Genomic DNA, 24,195 nt, shown 5'->3' with positions numbered 1-24,195 from the left:
TTCTGTGAAATCCAAACGTGGACAGTGAAATGCATATGTAATGTAAGTACAGCCAATCTTTAGCTACTGATATATGTGTTTATTTTCTCTGAGACCTTATACCTAACAGCTCCTCTTTAAGAAAAGGCCAATCTTCACCGAAGTTCAACCTTTTCAATCATTTCCTTATACCGTTGATCTATTCTAATAGAAAGCAGAATTGGTCAATTAGCTTAAATTACTTCTTTGGAATACATTGCAAATGCTTCACAACAAAAGTATTCAGCTTTTAAATCTACTGTGAAAGATGTGACAATTCCCAGACAGATCTCTGTGATGTATAGAACCAGAATAGGTAGAGTAGTGCAATAGCCTGATAGAGGCTTTTCATGCAATGTAAACATTACCTCCACAATATATATCTTCGCTGCTCTTGTTTTTGTGTCATCCTTCCATTCACAAATGCCCAGTGTTGTAACAGTCAATAGTGCCAGTAAAAAGGGCATTTCATTGTGTATTTTATCAGGACCTACAAGGTAAACCTAGATAAACCACAGTGATCAATTACCAGTCAACTTGTAGACGAGTTTACCTAACCTAACGTCCCCTGTAACCCAGCAACCATTAACATACTTTTTTCTAGAGAATGGCCACATCTTATTCAAACAATAATTAATGACCGTGTTCATTTTCAAAGGGAAATGTAAAGCTTTACATTCATGTCATCTTGTTTTCTTACCCATAGTGACCAGCAAAGTAGAAAATACCCCAATAACCTCAAATCCTAACACTCACTGTCTGGAGATTACCCTGGATTCTTCACTCTCATTTGGACCACATATTAACACATTAATTACCTCCTGCTACTTCCATCTCAAAAACATTTCCAGAATTCGTCCATTCATGTTACAGGAGGCTACTAAAATGCTTGTACATGCTCTAATCATATTCCGTCTCGGCTACTGTAACACCCTACTCTGAGGTCTACAAAAAACCAGACCGACACCTCTCCAGTCCCTACTGAACTCTGCTGCTCATCTCATCCACCTCTCCGTCACTCATCTGATGCGGCTCCTTTTGACCATTTGTTAATTTATAGGAAGGTCGGTGTTGGCAAGCAATCACTCTGCCAGTTTATGTAACACTGTTCAAAACATGAAAAGGTCATGGCTACTATTATATAAAGTACCAGACAAATCAAGCCTAGTCTAAGTGGTACACCAACCCAATTTTTAGCACCTCCCTGTATTTGAAGCTTTCAGAGACTGCACCAGTGATGGCCAGCTCATGTTCAGCGAATGTATCCATCATAGGTGCCTGTGGTGTGTCCTCACTTTATTTCATGCTTTGATGTGTTTGCCAGAGAATGGAGCTTTCCGCAATGTGTTAGTGTGAACTAAGGTCAGTCAGAAGTAGCAGCTTGAAGAAGAAGGAATTCATTACAAATTCAGGAATGCATTTGTATTGGTTTTAAATGTCAGCTAGACTTGAGTCTGGTGGGATAGCATAGTAGCCCCCCAAATTGTAATGAAAAAAATCGAGATAATCCGCACACTTCATATGAACCAAGTTCAAAGTTTAATCAGAACATCATGACACAAGCCATTCCATCCACCAACGATTCGTTTCGGGGCCGCGCAGGGTCCCCTTTGTCAAGGCAACAAAGCACAGAATGGTGACATCGTGTATAACATCAAAGACCTCTTATAAGCATTACCCCAGTTAATGAACCCCTCCCCCTCCTCATTCAGTACAGCTGCTGCAGGAAAACATTACCATATGTAAACACAACCCTGCACCCTAATGATCTAAGACCTCCCAGAGATACTTATACCTGCAGGATGATTCAGATAACACAAAAATCACATTTACCTATTGCCACGAGCCCAAAGACATCTCATTCCTTACCATGTAATGCAGGCACTTGGAAAAAAGAACAGTGCGTGCGGGCGGAAGTCCCGCCTCTCAGACAGCGGGGGAGCAGGCCCGGCTTGTGTACCTGGCTGGACACAGCCAATGTCACTCACTCCCATGCCTGCTCCTCCCCGCTTCCTACGTATGACGCTGCGCAGAAAGGCTGCGCAGAGCTCAAGTGCTTATTGGTCGGTGCTGCGGACAGCACCGCCCCCCCACGTGACCCTAAAGAAAAACGTATTTGGCCAACAATAGAGCGCTGTCATGGCGACATGACGCCCCCTATGAGGAGGCGCCGTCACCATGGTAGCCTGCCCAAACAAGCACGCCAAGGAAGAAAAACGTGCTTGCATATGCGCAAGGGCACAAGGGCCCACCCCCTGGCGTCAGTTGCCATGGCAACAACAGTCAGGGGAAGAGTGATACAGCGGTACGCTAAGAACAGGGCAAAAAATTAAAGTCTGCAATTTGCAGAGAGGGGGTGACACTGTACTACACAAGGGAATGGCGCGTGCGAGGGCAAAGCATGGCAATAGGCAATTTTAAAGTACCAATATGCACAAACCCACAGCGGACTGATGAAAGAGCACCTAGGAGTGAGAACAAAAGGAAAAAGGGTACTACTTACAAACCACCACAAAGAAAGTAAGGAAGACACCACGTGAACAAGACGGACAGGATACCTCAAGCCAAGGAAAGGTAAAGTTACCTGCAATATAAAAACAAGGACAACATGTTACATAATGTACATATCAATATACACCTGTAAGCATAAGTAAAATAACTCATCAGTATACCAGAGCACCCTTCATCTGTCAGAAAGGAAACAGGTTAGAGCATTAAAACTATTCAAACCTGCAGGCGCCACAGTATTAAGTGTGTATATCCAAAATGCCTCTCGTTGTAATAATAAACGTTTCCTATCACCTCCCCTTCTGGGTGTCTGAACCCATTCGATCACCATGCCCCTTAGGGCATGTACCTGATGCTTCTGCTCCAAAAAATGTAGTGCTACAGGTTTCGTAGAATCAGGGGTCTCACCTTTTTCGACCGTTTTATACATCGTGCGAATATCGCTGCGATGTCTTTGGAAACGTTTTTTGAACGGGCCCGTCGTCTTGCCCACATACGCCATGCCACAAGGGCATTTTAGCATGTAGACAACATGGTCGGTGTCACAGTTCACATAATCACGTATGGCATATTTCTTGCCACTATGTGGATGAGTAAAGGCACTGCCCGTGATGAGTGAGTTGCAGATATTACATTTGCAACACCTGTAACAACCCGTGCGTTCCGAAAATTTAAACGGTTTCCGCATATACTTCTGCCAGGGATCAGCCTGGACTAAAGTATTGCGGATGTTGCGACAATTTTTATACGCAAAAAGAGGTCTGTCTTTAACAACTGTCGTAAGTTTCTTGTCAGCCTGTAGAATCGTCTGATTCTTCAGGACTGAACTTTTAATCTGTTTTGCCAATGGTCCAAACGTCTGGACCAATGGTATACGTTCCTGGTTGTTTGGTGGCTTAGGGCCACCATCAAATCTCACCCATGCTTTACTCAAAGCTGCCGCGAGTACTGGTTCGGAGTACCCCCGCTCAAGAAACCTGCACCACATGGATTCAATTTGTGCATCCCGCTCATTGTCAGTATTACATATTCTCAGAACCCGAAGAAACTGAGAAATAGGTAATGAGTTGATCAAATGTGGGGGGTGGTAACTCTCTGCTCGCAACAAACTGTTGCGGTCAGTTGGCTTTTGGAATAAAGTTGTACAAAATCCCCCTTCTCCTTTACTAACCTGGACATCAAGGAATGCGATAGTATCGCTAGAGATCTCAATGTTAAACACAATACCATCCGCTACCCCATTAAGAAACAAAATGAATTCCTGCAGCCTGTCCAGGCCACCCTCCCACAACATAAACACGTCATCTATATATCTAAGCCATGTCTTCACCCCCTCGATATACAAAAGGCTGTATATCGAGGGGGTGAAGACATGGCTTAGATATATAGATGACGTGTTTATGTTGTGGGAGGGTGGCCTGGACAGGCTGCAGGAATTCATTTTGTTTCTTAATGGGGTAGCGGATGGTATTGTGTTTAACATTGAGATCTCTAGCGATACTATCGCATTCCTTGATGTCCAGGTTAGTAAAGGAGAAGGGGGATTTTGTACAACTTTATTCCAAAAGCCAACTGACCGCAACAGTTTGTTGCGAGCAGAGAGTTACCACCCCCCACATTTGATCAACTCATTACCTATTTCTCAGTTTCTTCGGGTTCTGAGAATATGTAATACTGACAATGAGCGGGATGCACAAATTGAATCCATGTGGTGCAGGTTTCTTGAGCGGGGGTACTCCGAACCAGTACTCGCGGCAGCTTTGAGTAAAGCATGGGTGAGATTTGATGGTGGCCCTAAGCCACCAAACAACCAGGAACGTATACCATTGGTCCAGACGTTTGGACCATTGGCAAAACAGATTAAAAGTTCAGTCCTGAAGAATCAGACGATTCTACAGGCTGACAAGAAACTTACGACAGTTGTTAAAGACAGACCTCTTTTTGCGTATAAAAATTGTCGCAACATCCGCAATACTTTAGTCCAGGCTGATCCCTGGCAGAAGTATATGCGGAAACCGTTTAAATTTTCGGAACGCACGGGTTGTTACAGGTGTTGCAAATGTAATATCTGCAACTCACTCATCACGGGCAGTGCCTTTACTCATCCACATAGTGGCAAGAAATATGCCATACGTGATTATGTGAACTGTGACACCGACCATGTTGTCTACATGCTAAAATGCCCTTGTGGCATGGCGTATGTGGGCAAGACGACGGGCCCGTTCAAAAAACGTTTCCAAAGACATCGCAGCGATATTCGCACGATGTATAAAACGGTCGAAAAAGGTGAGACCCCTGATTCTACGAAACCTGTAGCACTACATTTTTTGGAGCAGAAGCATCAGGTACATGCCCTAAGGGGCATGGTGATCGAATGGGTTCAGACACCCAGAAGGGGAGGTGATAGGAAACGTTTATTATTACAACGAGAGGCATTTTGGATATACACACTTAATACTGTGGCGCCTGCAGGTTTGAATAGTTTTAATGCTCTAACCTGTTTCCTTTCTGACAGATGAAGGGTGCTCTGGTATACTGATGAGTTATTTTACTTATGCTTACAGGTGTATATTGATATGTACATTATGTAACATGTTGTCCTTGTTTTTATATTGCAGGTAACTTTACCTTTCCTTGGCTTGAGGTATCCTGTCCGTCTTGTTCACGTGGTGTCTTCCTTACTTTCTTTGTGGTGGTTTGTAAGTAGTACCCTTTTTCCTTTTGTTCTCACTCCTAGGTGCTCTTTCATCAGTCCGCTGTGGGTTTGTGCATATTGGTACTTTAAAATTGCCTATTGCCATGCTTTGCCCTCGCACGCGCCATTCCCTTGTGTAGTACAGTGTCACCCCCTCTCTGCAAATTGCAGACTTTAATTTTTTGCCCTGTTCTTAGCGTACCGCTGTATCACTCTTCCCCTGACTGTTGTTGCCATGGCAACTGACGCCAGGGGGTGGGCCCTTGTGCCCTTGCGCATATGCAAGCACGTTTTTCTTCCTTGGCGTGCTTGTTTGGGCAGGCTACCATGGTGACGGCGCCTCCTCATAGGGGGCGTCATGTCGCCATGACAGCGCTCTATTGTTGGCCAAATACGTTTTTCTTTAGGGTCACGTGGGGGGGCGGTGCTGTCCGCAGCACCGACCAATAAGCACTTGAGCTCTGCGCAGCCTTTCTGCGCAGCGTCATACGTAGGAAGCGGGGAGGAGCAGGCATGGGAGTGAGTGACATTGGCTGTGTCCAGCCAGGTACACAAGCCGGGCCTGCTCCCCCGCTGTCTGAGAGGCGGGACTTCCGCCCGCACGCACTGTTCTTTTTTCCAAGTGCCTGCATTACATGGTAAGGAATGAGATGTCTTTGGGCTCGTGGCAATAGGTAAATGTGATTTTTGTGTTATCTGAATCATCCTGCAGGTATAAGTATCTCTGGGAGGTCTTAGATCATTAGGGTGCAGGGTTGTGTTTACATATGGTAATGTTTTCCTGCAGCAGCTGTACTGAATGAGGAGGGGGAGGGGTTCATTAACTGGGGTAATGCTTATAAGAGGTCTTTGATGTTATACACGATGTCACCATTCTGTGCTTTGTTGCCTTGACAAAGGGGACCCTGCGCGGCCCCGAAACGAATCGTTGGTGGATGGAATGGCTTGTGTCATGATGTTCTGATTAAACTTTGAACTTGGTTCATATGAAGTGTGCGGATTATCTCGATTTTACTATTGGACATTTCTGATCCTGCACCTTTGTGGTAGGTGTGCAATTCCCCTGTGGATTTTTACAAATTGTAATGAAGGTAGAATAGCGCTTGGCAATAGACCCAAAAGGGCAGTACCCAGATCAGGCTGGATCCAGCGTCTCTCTGGGCGGATGAAAAACCCCTCTAGCCCTGGCTTCCACAACCCATAGACTGTGCTCCAGGATGGCATGTGTAAGCCTGGTTTTATACCAGTATGGAGAGCCTGATGTTCTTCAGCATGCAGGCACCTACTACATCTATGGGAGCAGCTGACAGAAAGAGAACACACAGCTGTCAGCTGCCCATGTTTTAGGCCTAAGTTTGCTGACAGGAACAGGGATTCCCTCTTTACCTCACATCTACCCAAAACAAGTCATTACTTAATTGGAACACCTAACATATCAACAGTGGTGTGCAAAAAAAAAAAACAGGCGAATCAATGTTTCTGGCAGGTGACAGGGGCTGTGAGGTACTGAATTTTCTTTTCTACCGTATACAGGAAGTGCCACCACTCTTCAGCAAATGCTACAGAAATAAACAAGCTGCAATAAAAGAGCAAAGGTACAACAATATATTTAGTGCCCTTTTAGACTTGGCGTGATGCAATATGGGATAATCACACGGCACTAGACCAGAAAAGTAAAAAAAGAGTAACACGACGCAATGCGGTAAGTGTAAAACGGCCCTTATTTTCACACATACAAACACACAAATATATGTACAATAAAGCCTTGTACACATGCTGAATAAAAACAAGAAACAAACAATCATTGACACTTGTCAGACAATCATTGGTTGAAAAGCAGCCCAAGGAAGAAAAGAAAATGACCAATAACTTTTCTGAGGAACAATAAATTATCTGTCCTGGCAGATCCGTCTCTAGGTGTTTATCATTCACATGAGACCATGTACATTAGATCACAGACAATTGTTACTGCCAGCATGCAGATGTAGCTTTTCTGCATGAACTAATATTGAAAATCCCTTTATGCCATTTGCGGATATGAGTGTCTGCACTGTTATTACTAATTCGCAAATTGAGCCTCAGGAATTATTCATACGTGATGCCTCTTACCAAGTGTATGTTTTAAGCTTATGTCTCGTTTTACATTTGGGCTAGGGTTTCCTTATGCCATATCCACTGTACAGCACCACCAAGCCAGGTTGGTTATCATTTGCAGAGGAGCTACTTTTGCCAGCAAAAAAAAATGTTAAACAGCACAAACAAACACCAGAGCTGCAGCCACTAGGGCACACTCAGTAGGCAGTAGCAGTGTTAGAGAGTTTTGCCCAAGAACTCCTTACTGAATAGGTGCTGAACTTACTGAAAGGAAGAACTGGACTTATGAACAAGGAGAGCCGAGATATGAACCCTGGTCTCCTGTGTCAGAGGCAGAGCCCTTTACCAGTACACTATCCAGCCACTGCTCATTTTTGTTATTCTTATGAATTGATGGGTAGAAAAAAAAGGATATGGATTCAGGAAATTGTGAATATTTTCTGTAATGACTAAAATTGTACTATCCGTTGTGTGAAATATCCGAATGATTAATTCTTGAGCTAACCAACATCTCCATAACAAAAACAGAGAACAGCAATCAGATAGAAGAAATCTTAACATTTGTGGCTGACTGTGAATAATGTACTTAATGGGTTTGTCTTTATAGTTGATCCAAAGACTGTGGTTTACATAAATATGAGATTTTTCTTGGCCCGGGCTGCCTCATTTATATGGGGCCTCCTATGCACAATCTGCTGAGCCATCAGTTTGCCTTACCCAGTCAAAGCATAATTTTTACTTTGGTTTTATAAAGGAATAAAGAAAACACCCTTCAATTCAGAACACACCTTGCTTTATAGCTTTGAGGCTGAATTTAAGATGAATGTTGCAACTATATATCAATACATCAATTGTACATTTTATATATTAGCTCATATTTTATGTCTGTGGTTTAAGTATTCCATCCTTATGGCTGAAAAACTCCTCTAGCTGGGTGGTATATCTGAAAGGGACTTTCATCTTGTTATAATGTACTGACATTTCAGCTGCATATGATGGAGGGTATATCCTGTCTGAAAACAGCTTTCCTTAGCATGTGCCTAGTTTAACAATGTGGTCAGTAACACCACATGGCTAATATTGCAGCACCATCTCAGTGCATTCAATTTGCTCTCACAGAACCATTATCATCACAGAAGTGATGATAATGCCAACATTCTTGCAGCCACATCATCATCAATAGTTGTCTGTAATCTTACATACAAACCTTCCGGTGTGTTCTCTCTAAATACTCTGCTTTCAGATAATGGGCCTGTTCTAATTCACTTTTCCTCCTAAGTTTTCTTCTAGGAGTGTAACGATCGGTGAAACACAGAGAGGATCTGATTACCGGTGATCTGCAGTATCACTGGGAATACAGATATATACCTGATTATTGATGATCTGCAGTATCACCGATAATCAGATATATTTGCTAACCTGAGTGATTGGTACAACAGTAATACTTAGAGGACTAACCCTCAGAGCAGTAAGGAGTACTGCACAATTCCTTCAGAGGCCCAGGACTCTCCCGGGGGGAGGAGTCCGGCTGGAAGCAGGAAGGACAAAAACGAGGGTGACACTTAGGAGGAAGTGTCACTACCAGGACTGGCAACCGCCTCTAACAGTAAGGTCGGTTCTCGCGGTCGGACAAGCCTAGTTGTTACCACACAGACAGATACAGTACAGATTCAGAAGGCAGAAGCGGAGTCTAGTAAACAGGCAGGGTTCGGCAACAGGGTATCAGATATATCGGGGTACAGAATCAGGAGGCAGATGCAGAGTCTAAGGGTAAGCCGGTGTTCGGCAACAGAGTATCAGAATAGCAAGGTACAGGATCAGAGTTCAGAAGAATAGTCAGGCAAGCAGAAGGTCATAACAGATAATACAGTATAATTTCCTAACGCTAAGGTGTGAGATCCGTGGCCGTCAACACCTTTGGAAACTATGCTAGAACACAGATACAGACAGGTCTGAGTGCTACCACAGTGTGATCGCAACGCCAGACAACCAGCAAATGAACAGCCAGCAGTATATATACTAAAACATTCTCCAGCCCCTCCCTAAGTGCTGCACCAATGAAAGGGAGCAGAGCTGTCAACTGACCAGCTTGGTCAGCTGACCCTTTTCTGGCTGCCATATAAGTTCTGCCTCTTAGTGCGCGCACGCATCCTTCTGAACCTGTGTGGACTATCAGTCCCAGCCACACCAGACATGTTCTGCAATGTATGTGCTGAATTGAATGCGGGGCCCGCCGTACTGCTTTCCGAGCAGGCGACAGCTTCCCCGCGTTCCCCCATGCTGTCAGTGACCTTGTCTTGCGCGGAATCCGCTGCACCCAACGCGGATTCCGCCGCATCCAACGCGGATTCCGCCGCGTCCAACATGGATTCCGCCACTCTGCCCATGCGGCAAGCGGCGGTTTCTCCGCGTTGCGCTGTCATGTCAGACGTGGAAACAGCCGCCTTACCCTGAGTGTTTGCGGCTGTTTTTCCGCGTTTCCTCACAAGGAGATTCTAGGTGCCCCTGATGAGTCATGTGACATAATGAAACCGGTAGGATGGCGCCAAGGGACGCACACACTGAGTCTATGAGGGGAAGAAGATGCTAGACGCTGAAATTCTATCTAGATGAGGAGATGGTGACATACAATGCTGTTTATCTTTTTAAAAAAATGTACGGGCATTACTGATTTTAATCTAAGTATTAAAAAAGTGGTTTTACACATGGTCAATTCTATGTGAGTTTGCTTGCAGAAGGTATCTGTGTGGAAAGCCCGGGTGGCAGATAGTGGCTGTAGGCTAAAGCAACTATTTGGTGAGCAGGGACATATGGGGGGGGGGGGGGGGGAGTACCTGAGCCTACAGGTGGTGGACCCCTTCTATGTATGCACTCCCTGTTTGTGGAAAGTATGCCTGTCACTGAAGGGTGATAGCTTTGATTAAAGACTGGCTACACAATATGCATTTTGTTTGCCTACATTTAAGGTGTTTCCTCTAACTGCTATCTTGGAAACAAGAAAACAGATGGTTGAAGAGTGATCGTAACTGCTATTAAAATAGTGTGGACATATTCGGATTGGTAATCTAGGAGCAGCGTGATCCACTGAAGATAAGCACTGGTATTATTGCATGTACTGTGGTAATTGTGAAGGGTCAAGCGAAGCACTACTGACAAGTCCTTACTTATTGGCGGAACCTCAGACCCCCCTTTGGGAGCTTGTGGCCTTGTAGTAAGAGGAACACTACCACTACACTCCGTTCTTTACCCAGTCCCTAAGTCCTGAGTGATTACTGACTTTATTGCTATGGTGCACATTACCTCACTATGGCTGTGTCAGTTCCCCATTATGTAGCTAGGCTGGTGAGGTGTCACATGTGCATCTGAATAGGAGTGGAAATTAAATAAAAAAACAAACATTTTACAAGCACATTTTTCCTGAAAACCTCAAAATGCATGGACAGCTATGGAGAGCAGCAGCCACTAATAGCAACCCTGGTCAAGTGTATACTATGCATTTGTGTACCCCATTCATAATCTGCTACCCCTGCCATGGTCTAGGGGCAATTTCTTACTGGGGAAGCCAATTAACCTACCAATATGTATGTTCAGAGAGACCAGAGGACACACTTACATGAGGAGAACATACAGTCACCATGCAGATAATGTTCATGCTGGGAGATAAACTTAGCATTCTAGTGTTGCGAGGCAAAAGTACTAATCTCTACACCACTAACCACTACACCACTGTACTGCTAAATAGTATCTTATAAACCATCAATCTATACCTACAGCATTGTCAGTTACAACATACATATAGCCAGTACTTCCTGTACATCTTTATACTTGCTTTGTGACTCATTGGTTATTATAGAACAGTCACAATGAAAAATTGCTGGATCTTCAATTTCTACACAAAGACATTTTATTAGGTGATATAGCTGACATTTGATTATATTATAGTTGTTAAGATAGCCATACAGAATACAAGCCAAATTGTTCCTTAGAACAACTACATTGATACCACAAATCAAATGCAAAATGTATCTTCCTTGATGAGAATCAATTGTTCTCTCCAGAAAATCAATATTGACAGTTGTAAAATTGAGATCTTCTGAAAGGTGGATATTTTCATTTACAGGAACACATGCGATCGGACATGATTTATAATATGATCATTCTAATCAAATGCAAAAAAAAATATTTTTTTAAAGATGGAATTGTGTTTGGCCAGTATTATAGTCCATAACAGTATAGTGCTTCAAATAACACTGAACGAGACAGAGTCAGAGTTGAGCTGTGCTGGGGAAATGGATATACTTATACTGTCTCTCATCAAATCAAGCCACAGATGGGCTTAAAGGGAAGGTTCAAGCAAAAAAAAAAAAAAATGAGATTCACTTACCTGGGGCTTCTACCAGCCCCATGTAGCCATCCTGTGCCCTCGTAGTCACTCACTGCTGCTCCAGTTCCCCGCTGGCAGCTTTCTGACCTCGGAGGTCAGGGCCACATTGCATACATTTTTACGCATTCCAGCTAGTGCAGGAACAAAAATGTACGCGTTTCACCACTAACGCGTAAAAATGTATGTGTTAATGTTCCTGCACTAGCGGGAATGTGTAAAAATGTACGCAATTTGGCCCTGACCTCCGAGGTCAGAAAGCTGCCAGCGGGGGACTGGAGCAGCAGTGAGTGACTACGAGGGCACAGGATGGCTGCATGGGGCTGGTAGAAGCCCCAGGTAAGTGAATCTCATTTTTTTTTTTTTGCTTGGACCTTCCCTTTAAACGTCAATAAATACCAATCTCAGTGTAAAGTATAATAAATTAAACTGGCAGATACTCACTAAACAAGCCGCTACAATGCTACATGGAACGTAACCATGGAAATGTTTAATATTACAATCTACTGTAATATAGTAGTACGTCAAGTATTTGTATTTTTCCTAATATACTACAACAGTCCACATTGAGATTTTTTTTGCCTTATTATTATTATGCACAGCAAACTGCCAACATTATGTGACCAAATATACCCAATATTGGTTTCCTGTGCAGGTATGACATACCTGGTCTACTTCATATTTATATTAAACTGGCTTTCACAAAGTGGCATGCATTCGCAGCAACCAGATTTTGCGATCAATTCTTCTGCGCATTTTTCGCTACTCCAGCACCCGTAAATTCACTTCCATGCCCCTTGCAACTCACAATAAAATGGATTGGTTTTATAAATGATACCTCGGATGTAGCATTTTCAGCTTTTCAGACAACATTCTATTTTGCTACTGCTTAGTGGTATTGCATCCTAACAACAGTTTACCATGCAGTTGGCATCTGCATTCATTATACGTGGAAAAATAGACCAGGAACCTTTTAATGTCCCGCAGAGATCTATTCAAAACAGAATAATAATAAAAGAAAAAAAAAGCCCCAAGTTTGTGGGGCCATTAGAATTCAGCTACGCCCTGCTTAATTCTTTCCTCAGCACGATTTAACTAGCAGACCAGCCATAAATAACATACTACTGTTTATCTGACTCCTAATCAACAGCCACTGCATGCCAAGAATTCATCCTGCAGCGACTGACCTGCTTGTATATTCATTTCCATCTCCTTCACATCAGATAGACTCTTCACCCAGACATGTTTCTATGTGTCTGTATACAGATGGACTTACAATCCCTTTTATGTTACATGAGATTTATTGATATATGAGTCCTGCAAATTGTTCCTCACTGTCTCAAGCTTTCCATAGAACTATGCAGTGGATTATAAATAGCCTCACAACATAAACAATTCAATACATTATAGTATTTAAAGCCAAATACCTCCATTTCGGAGAAAACAGCATCCCAGGACCATGGTGGAGATTTCAGCTGTGCTTTTTTAGGACGCATTCCAATACACAAGAGGCTTCTCTTCTTATATCCATAATATGCACTAAGTCCCAGTGATTTGCAATGTCTGTATACAGGCTGACCTGCTTTAAGCACGAAAGGGGGTCATGCAGAATTACCTGCTGGGGTAGTCATGGTATGTTCAAGTCCAAACATCTGCTAACCCCAATGACTCCCCTGCCAGATCTCCAGATGGTTCAGCCCAAGAATTTGGTCCTTCTAATCTCTTCACAGTCCAGCAGAATGGCAAATCAGAACAGTGAGCAATAATCCCAGAGCTTTTACCCTCAATCACTCAGGGCTGTTAACTCACTACTGTGCTTTGGTGATCTCTCTACTGTCAGAAGGGATTTAAAGGGCTGGTTTCATGTTGCAGCTTGTGACAGGACACTATCATTATCAGAAATGACACTTGCATGCTTGTTATGCTTTACACTACATACCATTCATTAACTCAGCTGGAGGAAATTCATGTTTAGAATGCTGCCAACTATTCAGCTACAAAACTAAAGAAAAATTGCCGGTACAGAAGCCCAATCACTTAATACACGCAGTGTGATGGAAATGATTCAAATTACAGTATATTTATCACACAAAGAATACCAGATCACAATCGTCTCCACTGCTATGTAGCAATCAATATTTAAATTGTACCTGAGGCAGAGAAAGTAAAATAAAAATTGGATACTTACCTTCCTCCTGGTCCTCACCATTGCCGTGCGCGGACCCCGGTACACATCCACCTGAGCGGATACTATGCACTAAGCCAGAGCTAATGTGTGGATGCAGCCGTACTCACTCTGGTGCAGCACGGGCATGAAGAGGGGCGGGGTCAACTTCTGGAGGGTCCTGAACAGCGTTGGTGGTCTGAATGGGGATCCAGAGGTTTCCCTCTTCTTAGGTAAGTATCTCATATTTTTTATTTCACTCTGCCTTGGATTCTCTTTAAAGGACACCTAAAGTGAGAGGGATATGGAGGCTTCCATATTTATTTCTTTTTAAACAATACACATTGCCTGGCGTCCATTTGATCTTTTATGCGCCAATAGTGTGTGAATCACACACCTTAAAGGAGTTATCCGGGCTTTCAAAAGAAAATTATCCTCCAGCCCCAAGCTCCCAGGACCTCCCTTGCCGCACCTCTGCGCGCAGCCGCTCGCCGGAGCTCCGTCCCGGTCCCCGGCGATGACGTCAGAGCTTTGCGCCTGCGCAGTCCTCTCCAGCCCACGTGGCGGTGATTGACAGCGCCGCTCGCGCAGGTGCAGTACAGAGCGACCTGGAGGTCGCTCTGACGTAATCGCCGGGGACCGGGACGGAGCTCCGGCGAACGGCTGCGCGCAGAGGTGCGGCGAGGGAGGTCCTGGGAGCTTGGGGCTGGAGGAAGCTCCCGGTAAGTAGCCTTTATTTTCTTTTGAAAGCCCTGATAACTCCTTTAAAGAGGAACTCCAGTGAAAATAATGTAATAAAAAAAGTGCTTCATTTTTACAATAATTATGTATAAATGATTTAGTCAGTGTTTGCTCATTGTAAAATCTTTCCTCTCCCAGATTTACATTCTGACATTTATCACATGGTGACATTTTTACTGTGGGCATGTTATGTAGCTGCTCCTAGCTGTTTTGGCTGTTACAGACAGCTGTAAATAGCCATTACCTGTTTGTGAACATTGTTACATTGTGGCAGTTTGCCCAGAGTACCGCGGTACCAGAGTTTCTTGTGGGAGGGGTTTCATCATAAAATCAGGCATACAGCGCCCCCTGATGGTCTGTTTGTGAAATGCAATAGATTTGTCTTGTAGCGTATCAGCTACTGATTGGGATAAAGTTCAATTCTTGGTCAGAGTTTCTCTTTAAGCATGCATGTGGCAAATTTCAGTCAGAAACTCCTGATGTGCATGCTTGTTGGCTAAAAGTATTGGAGGCACAGGATCAGCAGGAAAGCCAAGCAATTTGCTTTGCTTAAAAGGAAATAAATATGACAGCCTCTGTACCCCTCTTACTTCAGGTGTGCTTTAAAGGGGAACTGAAGTAAGAGGTATACAGAGGCTGCCATATTTATTTCCTTTTAATCAACACCAGTTGCCTGGCAGCCCTGCTGGTCTATTTCTCTGCAGTAGTATCTGAATAACACCAGAAACAAGCATGCAGCTAGTCTTGTCAGATCTGACTTTAAAGTCAGAAACACCTGATCTGCTGCATGCTTGTTCAGGGGCTGTGGCTAATAGTATTAGAGGCAGAGGATCAGCAGGGCTGCCAGGCAACTGGTATTGCTTAAAAGGAAATAAACATGGCAGCCTCCATATACCTCTCTCTTCAGTTCCCCTTTAAGTTCGCTTTCAAAGTCTAATTTTTTTCTTCTTGGAAGAGAAAAGACCATACATGTTAAATAGCTGCAAGTTCACAGCTGGATGATCTGCCCTAACTGAGACTTCTAAGATGTTTTAAATAAAAGTACCTCATCTCGGTTATTCTTCTTTACATGCCAGTTTCCCTTGCGTATAGTATGCTTTGAAAGAATATTGGAAAAAAAAAAGGCTTTCTGTTATTGAAAAAGTTATGCAATCCTAGGCTTTTTCCGTTGCCTTCTGTCCTGTCACCATTGATAAGTTGCTTTTCACTATCATTTGTGTGACATACATGCAAAAAGGGTGCCAGGAAATTTGGGCCAAAAAATAGATCACCTTGCTATTGCTTCAGGGTCCCAATGAGGCTTCCCCGTCCTCTGCAGCTTGAGGGAATCCAGCGATGGCTCAGCCGAAAGTCCCTTGACAAGGCTTGACAAGGGTGTGAAGTCGCAAGTAATATTTACTTCTCTGCGGTCTTGTGCAGGCGCATTAGTGGCTCTTTGTTCGGCTAAGGTAGAAATAACCAAACCCAATCGTATCCGCTCTACTGCGCAGATGCAAAGCACTCGCGCCTGCGCAGCAGAGCGGATACGATAGGGTTTCGCTAGTTCTGCCTTAGCCTGAATGGAGAGCTGCTAGTGCGCCTGCGCAGGATCGCGGTAGGTAAATATTTACCTCGCCACTGTTCGGGGGCTGCAGCGATGGATTGCCGGGACACCGGAGGACAGGGGAAGTCTCGTTAGGATCCAGAGGTTACCCCCTCCTGAGGTAAGTATCCCTCAGAGGGTTTTTTTTTTCATTACAGATTTTCTTTAAAGATATCCCTATTGCCCTTAGAGGTGTAACAAAACAGAGTAAAAACTTAAAGTGAACCCAGGGTGAAAATAAACTGAAAAGATAAACAATTGTATTTATCCTGCTACTTAACTAATGGAGGCAGCTAAATAAACAAAGAAAAACAGCCTGGTTATTAATATGTTTTACATTGTACATACACCTTTATCTCATCATGTCACATGTCACCTTGGGTACTCTTTAAAGCACACCTGAAGTGATTAAAAATAGTTAGATACTTACCTCAGTAGTAGGTCCAGATGTTTCAACTGCCCACCATTCCAGAACAGGGTCCCTCTTCATCCTTTGGCTGCACTCCTGACTGTGGACAAGTCCATCCAGACTGGGCATGTGTGAGTAAGGTTCGCACATGCTCAGTAAAATTAAGGTGCTCATACATTGCATTTTTTCTTTGCTCCTGACCAGAAGAAACCTCAACTCACGGTGAGCAGGGGTGGACAAACGTTTTTTGATTAGGCTGCATTCCTCTATGTGGCCCGCAGTAACAGTGTCTGTCTCTCTGCCTCATCGGGTGCATGGGGAGAGATTGAGTGGTAACTTACCAAATCGCACTTTTCAGTGGCGATCTGCAAGACAACAGCGGAGTTGTGTGACACGCTGGTACGTACTGATCACAGGTCACACGATGCTGCCGTTGCCATGGAGGTCAACGCTGGAGAGTGCGATTGGGTAAGTTCTTCCCTTGTATGTGCACTGCAAGTATTTGTGAATGGACGGCGGTAGAGAGAAGGGAATCCCGCCCTCTATCACCTTTCTGGATTCATAGCGGTCATGGGATGATTCTGGCTAGTGGGCCGTAGTTTGACCAGGCCTGATATAGAGAGGGTCCCTGCGCTGGAATGGTGGACTGTTAGCAGATTTAGGAAGCCTCTGGACTATCCAGAAGCTTCCCACTACGAATTTAACTTTTTTTTTTTTCACTTCAGATGTACACCTACAATTAAAGGGAGAATTTAAATGGAATTCAGGAGTCAGTCGAAACCAGGAACCAATAGGAAATGAAAATGTATTATTAATATGTATTTATATAAATATAATCTTCTAACGTGCTTTACAAACTATATAATCATCTAACTAACTGTCCCTCAGAGTCTAATTTCTACCACAGTTAGGGTGCATACACACATCAGACCATAGTCTTTGGAAAATGAAAGATCACAGACCAATCTTACCACCCTTCATGTAGTATGAGAGCATTTCTACACACTCTATACTATGGAGCTGAACTCCCCATCAGAAAAAAATCTTTGCAAGATGCGGCTCACAAACATGCTGTACAGACACAAAAGATCAGTATCTGCAAAAGATCTGTTCCTGGCAAAGATCCGTTCCTGCAAATTGCATTCATGGTCTATGGGATCTGCAGATCATCATAAACACCTTGTTTAACAGACAATCATCTGAAGATCATCTGCAGATCTTCTGCAGATCAGATCCACCAGGATGGATTTTCAGATCTGCAGATGATTGTCTGATCTGCAGATGAATGTCAGTTAAACAAGGTGTGTATGATGATCTGCAGATCCCATAGACTATGGGCCTGATTCACAAAGAGGTGATAACTCAGTTATCACGCCTAAAAGACTTTAGGCGTGATAACCTTTGCACCTCTGAGTTAGCACCGCTTTGTGCTGGTTATCGCGCGCATAGTCCGGCGCGCAAAGTTTTTGCAATTCCGCGCGCAATGCCCATAGGGTTTAATGGGCGCATCGCGCGCACTGCACTGTGCGCTGCGCAAAACTTTGCGTGCGGGAATTTCGCGCAAGTTTCATTTTATCATGCCTAAACTGAGTTTAGGCGTGATAAAGGGCTTTTCACAGGCGTGCAAACACTTTGCACCGCATTGTGAATCAGGCCCAATGAATGCAATTTGCAGGAATGGATCTTTTGCAGGAACAGATCTTTTACAGATACTGATCTTTTGTGTCTGTACAGCATCTGTGTGTGCAGCATCTTGCAAAGATTTTTTTCTGATGGGGAGTTCAGCTCCATAGAATAGACTGTGTAGGTATGGCTCTCACACTACATGGAATGGGGTAAGATTGGTCTGTGTTCTTTCACTTTCCAAAGACTATGGTCTGATGCGTGTATGCACCCTAAGATATCCTATCATAGACTAAAGCCAATTTTGAGGTGAACCAATTATGGTAACATGTTTTTGGGATGTGAGAGGAAACCCACGCAAACACAAGAAGAACATACAAAACCCATGCAGATAGTGTCCTGTCCTAGATTTGAACCAAGAACTAATGCCGCAAACCAATAATGCTATCCCACTACCCACTATCCACCCTGCCACCCAATCCAGGAGCCAATAGGAAATGTGTAAGAGGTGAATCCACTGATCAGAACACAAAAGTGAAGCAGCGGTTGTAATTTTCCAGGCTTATTTTGTACCTGGTTCTTGGGATTTGTCTAGCCCTGCCTACCCTGAGGAAGAAGCTGACGGTGGTTTGCCCTGTGTCATCTATAATGTTAATCACCCCCATGTACCAGTGGAGCTAGGCAAGGACACAAAGTATAATTCAGTCTCCAATATTGGCCTATTCATTTTCTAATTATATCCTTCTTTGTAATAAGGTTGGAGCTCTAATGTAATAATCCAGGCCACTGTGGACCAATAAACCTGGGTTAGATAAGGACAAGAAAACAGATCAATGGTTTGTGCTCTTATAAGGAATGGGTGAAACACACACATCACACATATCTGTTAGGTGCAATCTTAAAAGCATCTGTTTTCTCCAGTCCTCGGAGCCTCTCCACATTATCAAGACATAAAGCAGCAGAGCTTTCATGGTTGAATTCTAACTAGGCCAAATCACTTTGGAGAGTAGCCAAGATGTTAATTTAATATTCACAACTGACCTGTTTTATTCCATAGAGAGCTGAGTAAAAACTTGGGTGAAAGGCTTCTATAAGTTTGCTGGAAATGTGTGTCTCCCCTAATGCTGTCCCCTGAAGCACAGTCTGCAGTGTACACATAAATGATTAATGCTAAGCCTCCGACACTTTCTTGTTCCATCAGCACAATATAGAGCCATGCTGGTCTCTGTGTGCATGTTTTATGGTGTAATCCTGCACAAGCTATATAGAAAATACATAGCATAAACACACCACTTATTATATTTAGATCTGCCTTTATATAATCACAGGAGGAATGTTTAATTTTGTACAGCTCACGATCAGCTCTGCATTGTATAATTCAAGCACAATACAATACAAAAATGCAAATGCATGACAAATCATACAACCACTTGGGATAGCAATAGAAATGTTATAGCAGTACATGTCCTTAAAGGAGAACTGTAGTGAGAGGTATATGGAGGCTGCCATATTGATTTCCTTTTAAGCAATACTAGTTGCCTGGCAGCCCTGATAAGCTATCTGCCTGCAGTAGAGTGAATCACGCCAGAAACAAGCATGCAGCTAATCTTGTCAGATTTGACAAAAATGTCAGAAACACCTGATCTGCTGCATACCTGTTCAGGGTGTAGGGCTAAAAGTATTAGAGGCAGAGGATCACCAGGATAACCAGGCAACTGGTATTGCTTAAAAGGAAAGCAATATGGCACCCTCCAGGTACCTCTCACTACAGTTCTCCTTTAAGGCATGAGCACAATGTGGAACAGATTTTACTTGCTAATAATCCTACAATTAGAGATGGTCTCTGAGAAGCCAATAAGCTTGACTTATATAAAAATTGCACACAAATTGTATGCAACTTGAAATTAGGCCAATCAATCCAAATCGATAGGAAGATAATATGATTGGTCCAATTCTATAATCTGAACATTTGTACAGTGCTTTTCTCCTGTCAGACTCAAAGTGCTCAAGAGCTGCAGCCACTGAGATGTGCTCAAGGGGCCACCCTGCAGCGCTAGGGAGTCTTGCATTTAACTCCTTACTGAATAGGTACTGACCCTAGCCAGGATTCAAGCCCTGGTCTCCCATGTCAAAGGCAGTGTCCTTAACCAGTACTCTATTCAGCCACTGCTATGCTGCAGAAAATTATTTGCACCTCGTTTACTTTCCTTACCTAATACAACAAATTCATGATGTAGACCTACTTGCATATTAGGAAAAATGACAAAAGACAAGTGCCTGCTCCCATAGCATGAAATTCAAATAGGTCTCTCTGAATTCTTGCCATGTTGGATGTGACCAGCCAGGTCAGCCTGCCACAAGTCCCAGCCACGTATACAGACAGAGGCAGCGCTGGCAGTAGGAAGCCAGTATGCAGATCACATTTTCTGACAAAAATCTGACAAGATTAGCTGCATGTTTGTTACAGGTGTGATGTCAGACACTGCTGCAGCCAAAGAGATCAGGACTGCCAGGCAACTAGTATTGTATAAAAGGTAATAAACATGGTAGCCTCCATATCCCTCTCATGTCAGTTGTCCTTTGAGCTGCAGTCATTGAGCAAGTATGGCCACAGCACATATCAAGCACAACTTACTTCTTAACACCCTGGCTTGGCATGAGCAAAACTTTTCATTCATTTCCAGAATTAGGTGTGAAGTTACTGATCCAAAATTATATTGCTCTGAGCTAATCAGGTATATTCTTGTACCTTACAGCTACTTACTCCCTTTACCACTATTCACTCATTATCCATGTAGACGATTAACTCATTTAGGCAGGGATCCCTCTCCTGCTGCATCTTGGTATCGCCATACTTACTCTTCCCCCTCCTACACCATCTGATGACCAATCCATGTTTTTTCCAAATTAGATCTTTTTTTTTTTATTTTCAGAAAATCAACCATGTTTTTCAGTACATGGATAATATTTTAAAGAAAGTGTAGTGATCCAAAGTAAATGCTAACTGTATTGATTGCCTTTATTTTTTTGTCAAATCATGACTAAACCATGACCAAACCATGATTTTAAAGAACATTTTGTTGGTAAAGAATATTTGATGTTGCTATCCTGCTATACTGTTTTTAGAATACACTGGGTCCAATGCAAAAGTCACACAGCACTATGATTAGCGGTCTGCCCTTCCTTACCATTATCCTGGGCCTGGGAGTAGCAGCAGTAATTTTCACTGTTGGTGGTTACTAGTAATACATTCTAGTATGTGATGCCTAGAAATGGGTGTACTCAGCTTCATGCCAGGTCCTCTGCAGAATATGTAGCTGGTAATGTGCAAATCTACTCACTAACTTTTCCATGATGTGAACTTATCCTACACAAAGTCTTTTGTTACTATGGTATTTCACATATAGAGCCAGGTTGGCTGGCCATTCTGTTTACCCACTGTGCTTCTCATCACAAAAATCAAAACCAGCCTAGTTGTAAAAGGTTGTTGTTGTTTTGTGATGTTGAACACCACTGGATAAGCAGCAAGGTTACTCTGAAATGTGCCAGTTCTCCATTGGCTTGAATGAGTCATATGACGTTGAAAATATCATGTGATTTTGTCCAGCAAGGATTGGGGCTTTATCCTTCTGGTGACAGTTTTGGGCAGGATGCTGTACAGATGTGTCACTAGCGTCACTAGCCTGCATGGAGGGGGCAGAGTGCCAACAAGGGGCACACAATGAAGTGTCTTTCCACAGGCGGGGTGAGTGGGGAGAACAGTGTGCTTGGGGGCTCCTTGGGCAACGGGGATAGCTAAAGATCAAGTATATAGGATCTTTATGCAATGTTGGACAGCTGCGGTACATTTATTTATTTATACATATGCTGAATTCATGCTAGATACGATAAAGACCACCTTGGCTGAGTTAAATCTAGTGCTTGTACGTAGCCTTATGGTGTGTATACACCTTTGACTGATGTTGCCCGTCGAGGATAGGGACCTGATCCCCTTGGGTGACATTTCTGGGCTGGCCTGTACAGGTGCGGAGTCAGCTGTGTAGGTGACAACACATTCTGTTGCTAGGGAGGTGGTCGGAGGCCTCTGTACACACAAACGACTATCGGCTGAGGCGGCCATTATCGCCCGCTTCAGCCAACTTTAGTAATGCGTTGGTACAAAGTTAAAGACTGTAATGGATGCATGACTATGGTAGGGATTAGATTGGGAGCTCCTCTGAGGAACAGTTAGTGATAAGACTACAGACCTGCTATATAAATAAACATTGCAGGTTTAGTTTCATATAAACTCAGTAAACATTCAAGATTCTTCTAAGTTTCTGTCTCAGTAAAAGATACTGAAGCAGAATTGTCTAGATTATTTTCTTCTATAAAAATATAAAATTTAGGGTTAAAAAGTTGATCAGGGAAAAAAGAATAAAAAGCAGAGTTGCTGCCAATAACCAAACAGATGCCATTGTCCATTCACTGAGAAAATGAAATCAGGAACCCAATTAGCTGTTCTGGACAACAGCTGTACTTTAACTGCAGGTTTCTTTGCTGTAATTTTCACATAACAAGCCCGTCATTATCCTCATCGATCTCACTAGTTGGTGCAAGATGCTGATAGTGCTAATGCTCAACATACCATGAATGACTCTAGCAAGCCAAGGCAACTTACTTCCCTCTCTAATATTTAGCATAAATTGTGCTTGAGTAAGGAGAGTTATAACACATATAAGTTTAATAAACAGAATTTATGGTCTGTTTCTCCATGTTAAATGTATACAGAGGAAAATTGTGCAGCTTGCATGGCAACACACAGTGGTTGTCACTTAGATTCTTATGTTTAAATAAAGCAGAGAGAGTGACATGAGTGGTCTAGCTAAGGGGTTGGTTCACCTCTGCATAATATCCGATGCCAAAGTACAAGAGCTGCAGATGCTGACAATGCCTCTGACTTTTTTGGGGGGCAAAAAGTAATTGTTTACCTCTTGGCACCGATCTAATTATGGCATAAGGTAGCTTAGGAAGCAGAGCATCCACATTATATCTTTTTGCTGCCAAAAAAGTCTTCTTCAGCTACAACTGTGGTAAAAAATAAAATTGGTTATGTTCCTTGAGGAAGCAGGTTCTGTGGGTAGGTCTCCTGCTGCTTGGCTTAAAGGACAACTGAAGTGAGAGGGATGTGGAGGCTGTCATATTTATTTCCTTTTAAAGGGAACCAAAGACGGGACTCAGAGATGAATAACATAATAGATTTATACATACCTGGAGCTTCCTTCAGTCCCATCCACATGGATCGCTCCTACGCCGCCATCTTCAGCCTTTCAATCGCCGGTACCGGGTCCCGCCACATCCGCGACCAGTTTTTCGCATGCGCAGGGACTCCCTCCGTCTCACCGGTGCCTGCTTTACACATGCGCCTGCGCAGTACGGAGGGAGCGCAGTGCACCTGCATCACCTGGCCCTGACTGGCCGAAGTGATGGGACCCGGTACCTGCGATTGAGAAGGCTGAGGACGGCTGCCTGGGAGCGATCCATGCGGATGGGGCTGGAGGAAGCCCCAGGTATGTATAAATCTATTGTGTTATTCGTCTCTGAGTCTCTTTAAACAATACCAGTTTCCTGGTAGCCCTGCTGATCTATTTGGCTGCAGGAGTGTCTGAATAACGCCAGAAACAAGCATGGAGCTAATCTTGTCAGATCTGACAATAATATCAGAAACACGTGATCTCCATATGCTTGTTCAGGGTCTAGGGCTAAAGTATTAGAGGCAGAGGATCAACAGGCAACTGGTATTTATTAAAAGGAATTAATATGGCAGTCTCCATATCACTCTCACTTCAGTTGTCCTTTAACATCATCATGGTAGTCAGATCACATGGCGGCATGGCACAGACAGAGACCTCACAAAAGACTGCAGGGCCATTTCTAAGTACAAGCCGCCAAGGCATGTGTCTAGTGCATGACCTAGTGATGAGGACGCACATCTCACCCT

At 43.4% G+C, this 24,195-nt stretch overlaps 1 protein-coding gene across 3 annotated transcripts in view; it reads right to left on the bottom strand.

Annotated features, from left to right (window-relative positions):
* Positions 1 to 24,195, bottom strand: part of NHS (NHS actin remodeling regulator) — a 278,573-nt gene that overhangs the window by 39,369 nt on the left and 215,009 nt on the right. The window contains exon 1 of one of the 3 annotated variants that reach the window (XM_068268701.1): positions 13,124 to 13,310. The exons of the other annotated variants lie outside the window; for them this stretch is intronic. Coding sequence (XP_068124802.1) covers positions 13,124 to 13,157 — 34 coding nt within the window. The 5' untranslated portion in view covers positions 13,158 to 13,310. Of the gene's footprint in view, positions 1 to 13,123; positions 13,311 to 24,195 lie in introns of those variants that run through there. 3 annotated transcript variants of the gene reach the window in all.

The sequence above is a fragment of the Hyperolius riggenbachi genome, chromosome 2 (assembly GCF_040937935.1).
Source record: "Hyperolius riggenbachi isolate aHypRig1 chromosome 2, aHypRig1.pri, whole genome shotgun sequence".
Taxonomy (NCBI): Eukaryota; Metazoa; Chordata; class Amphibia; order Anura; family Hyperoliidae; genus Hyperolius; species Hyperolius riggenbachi.
This window is presented reverse-complemented; position numbering and strand designations above follow the sequence as displayed.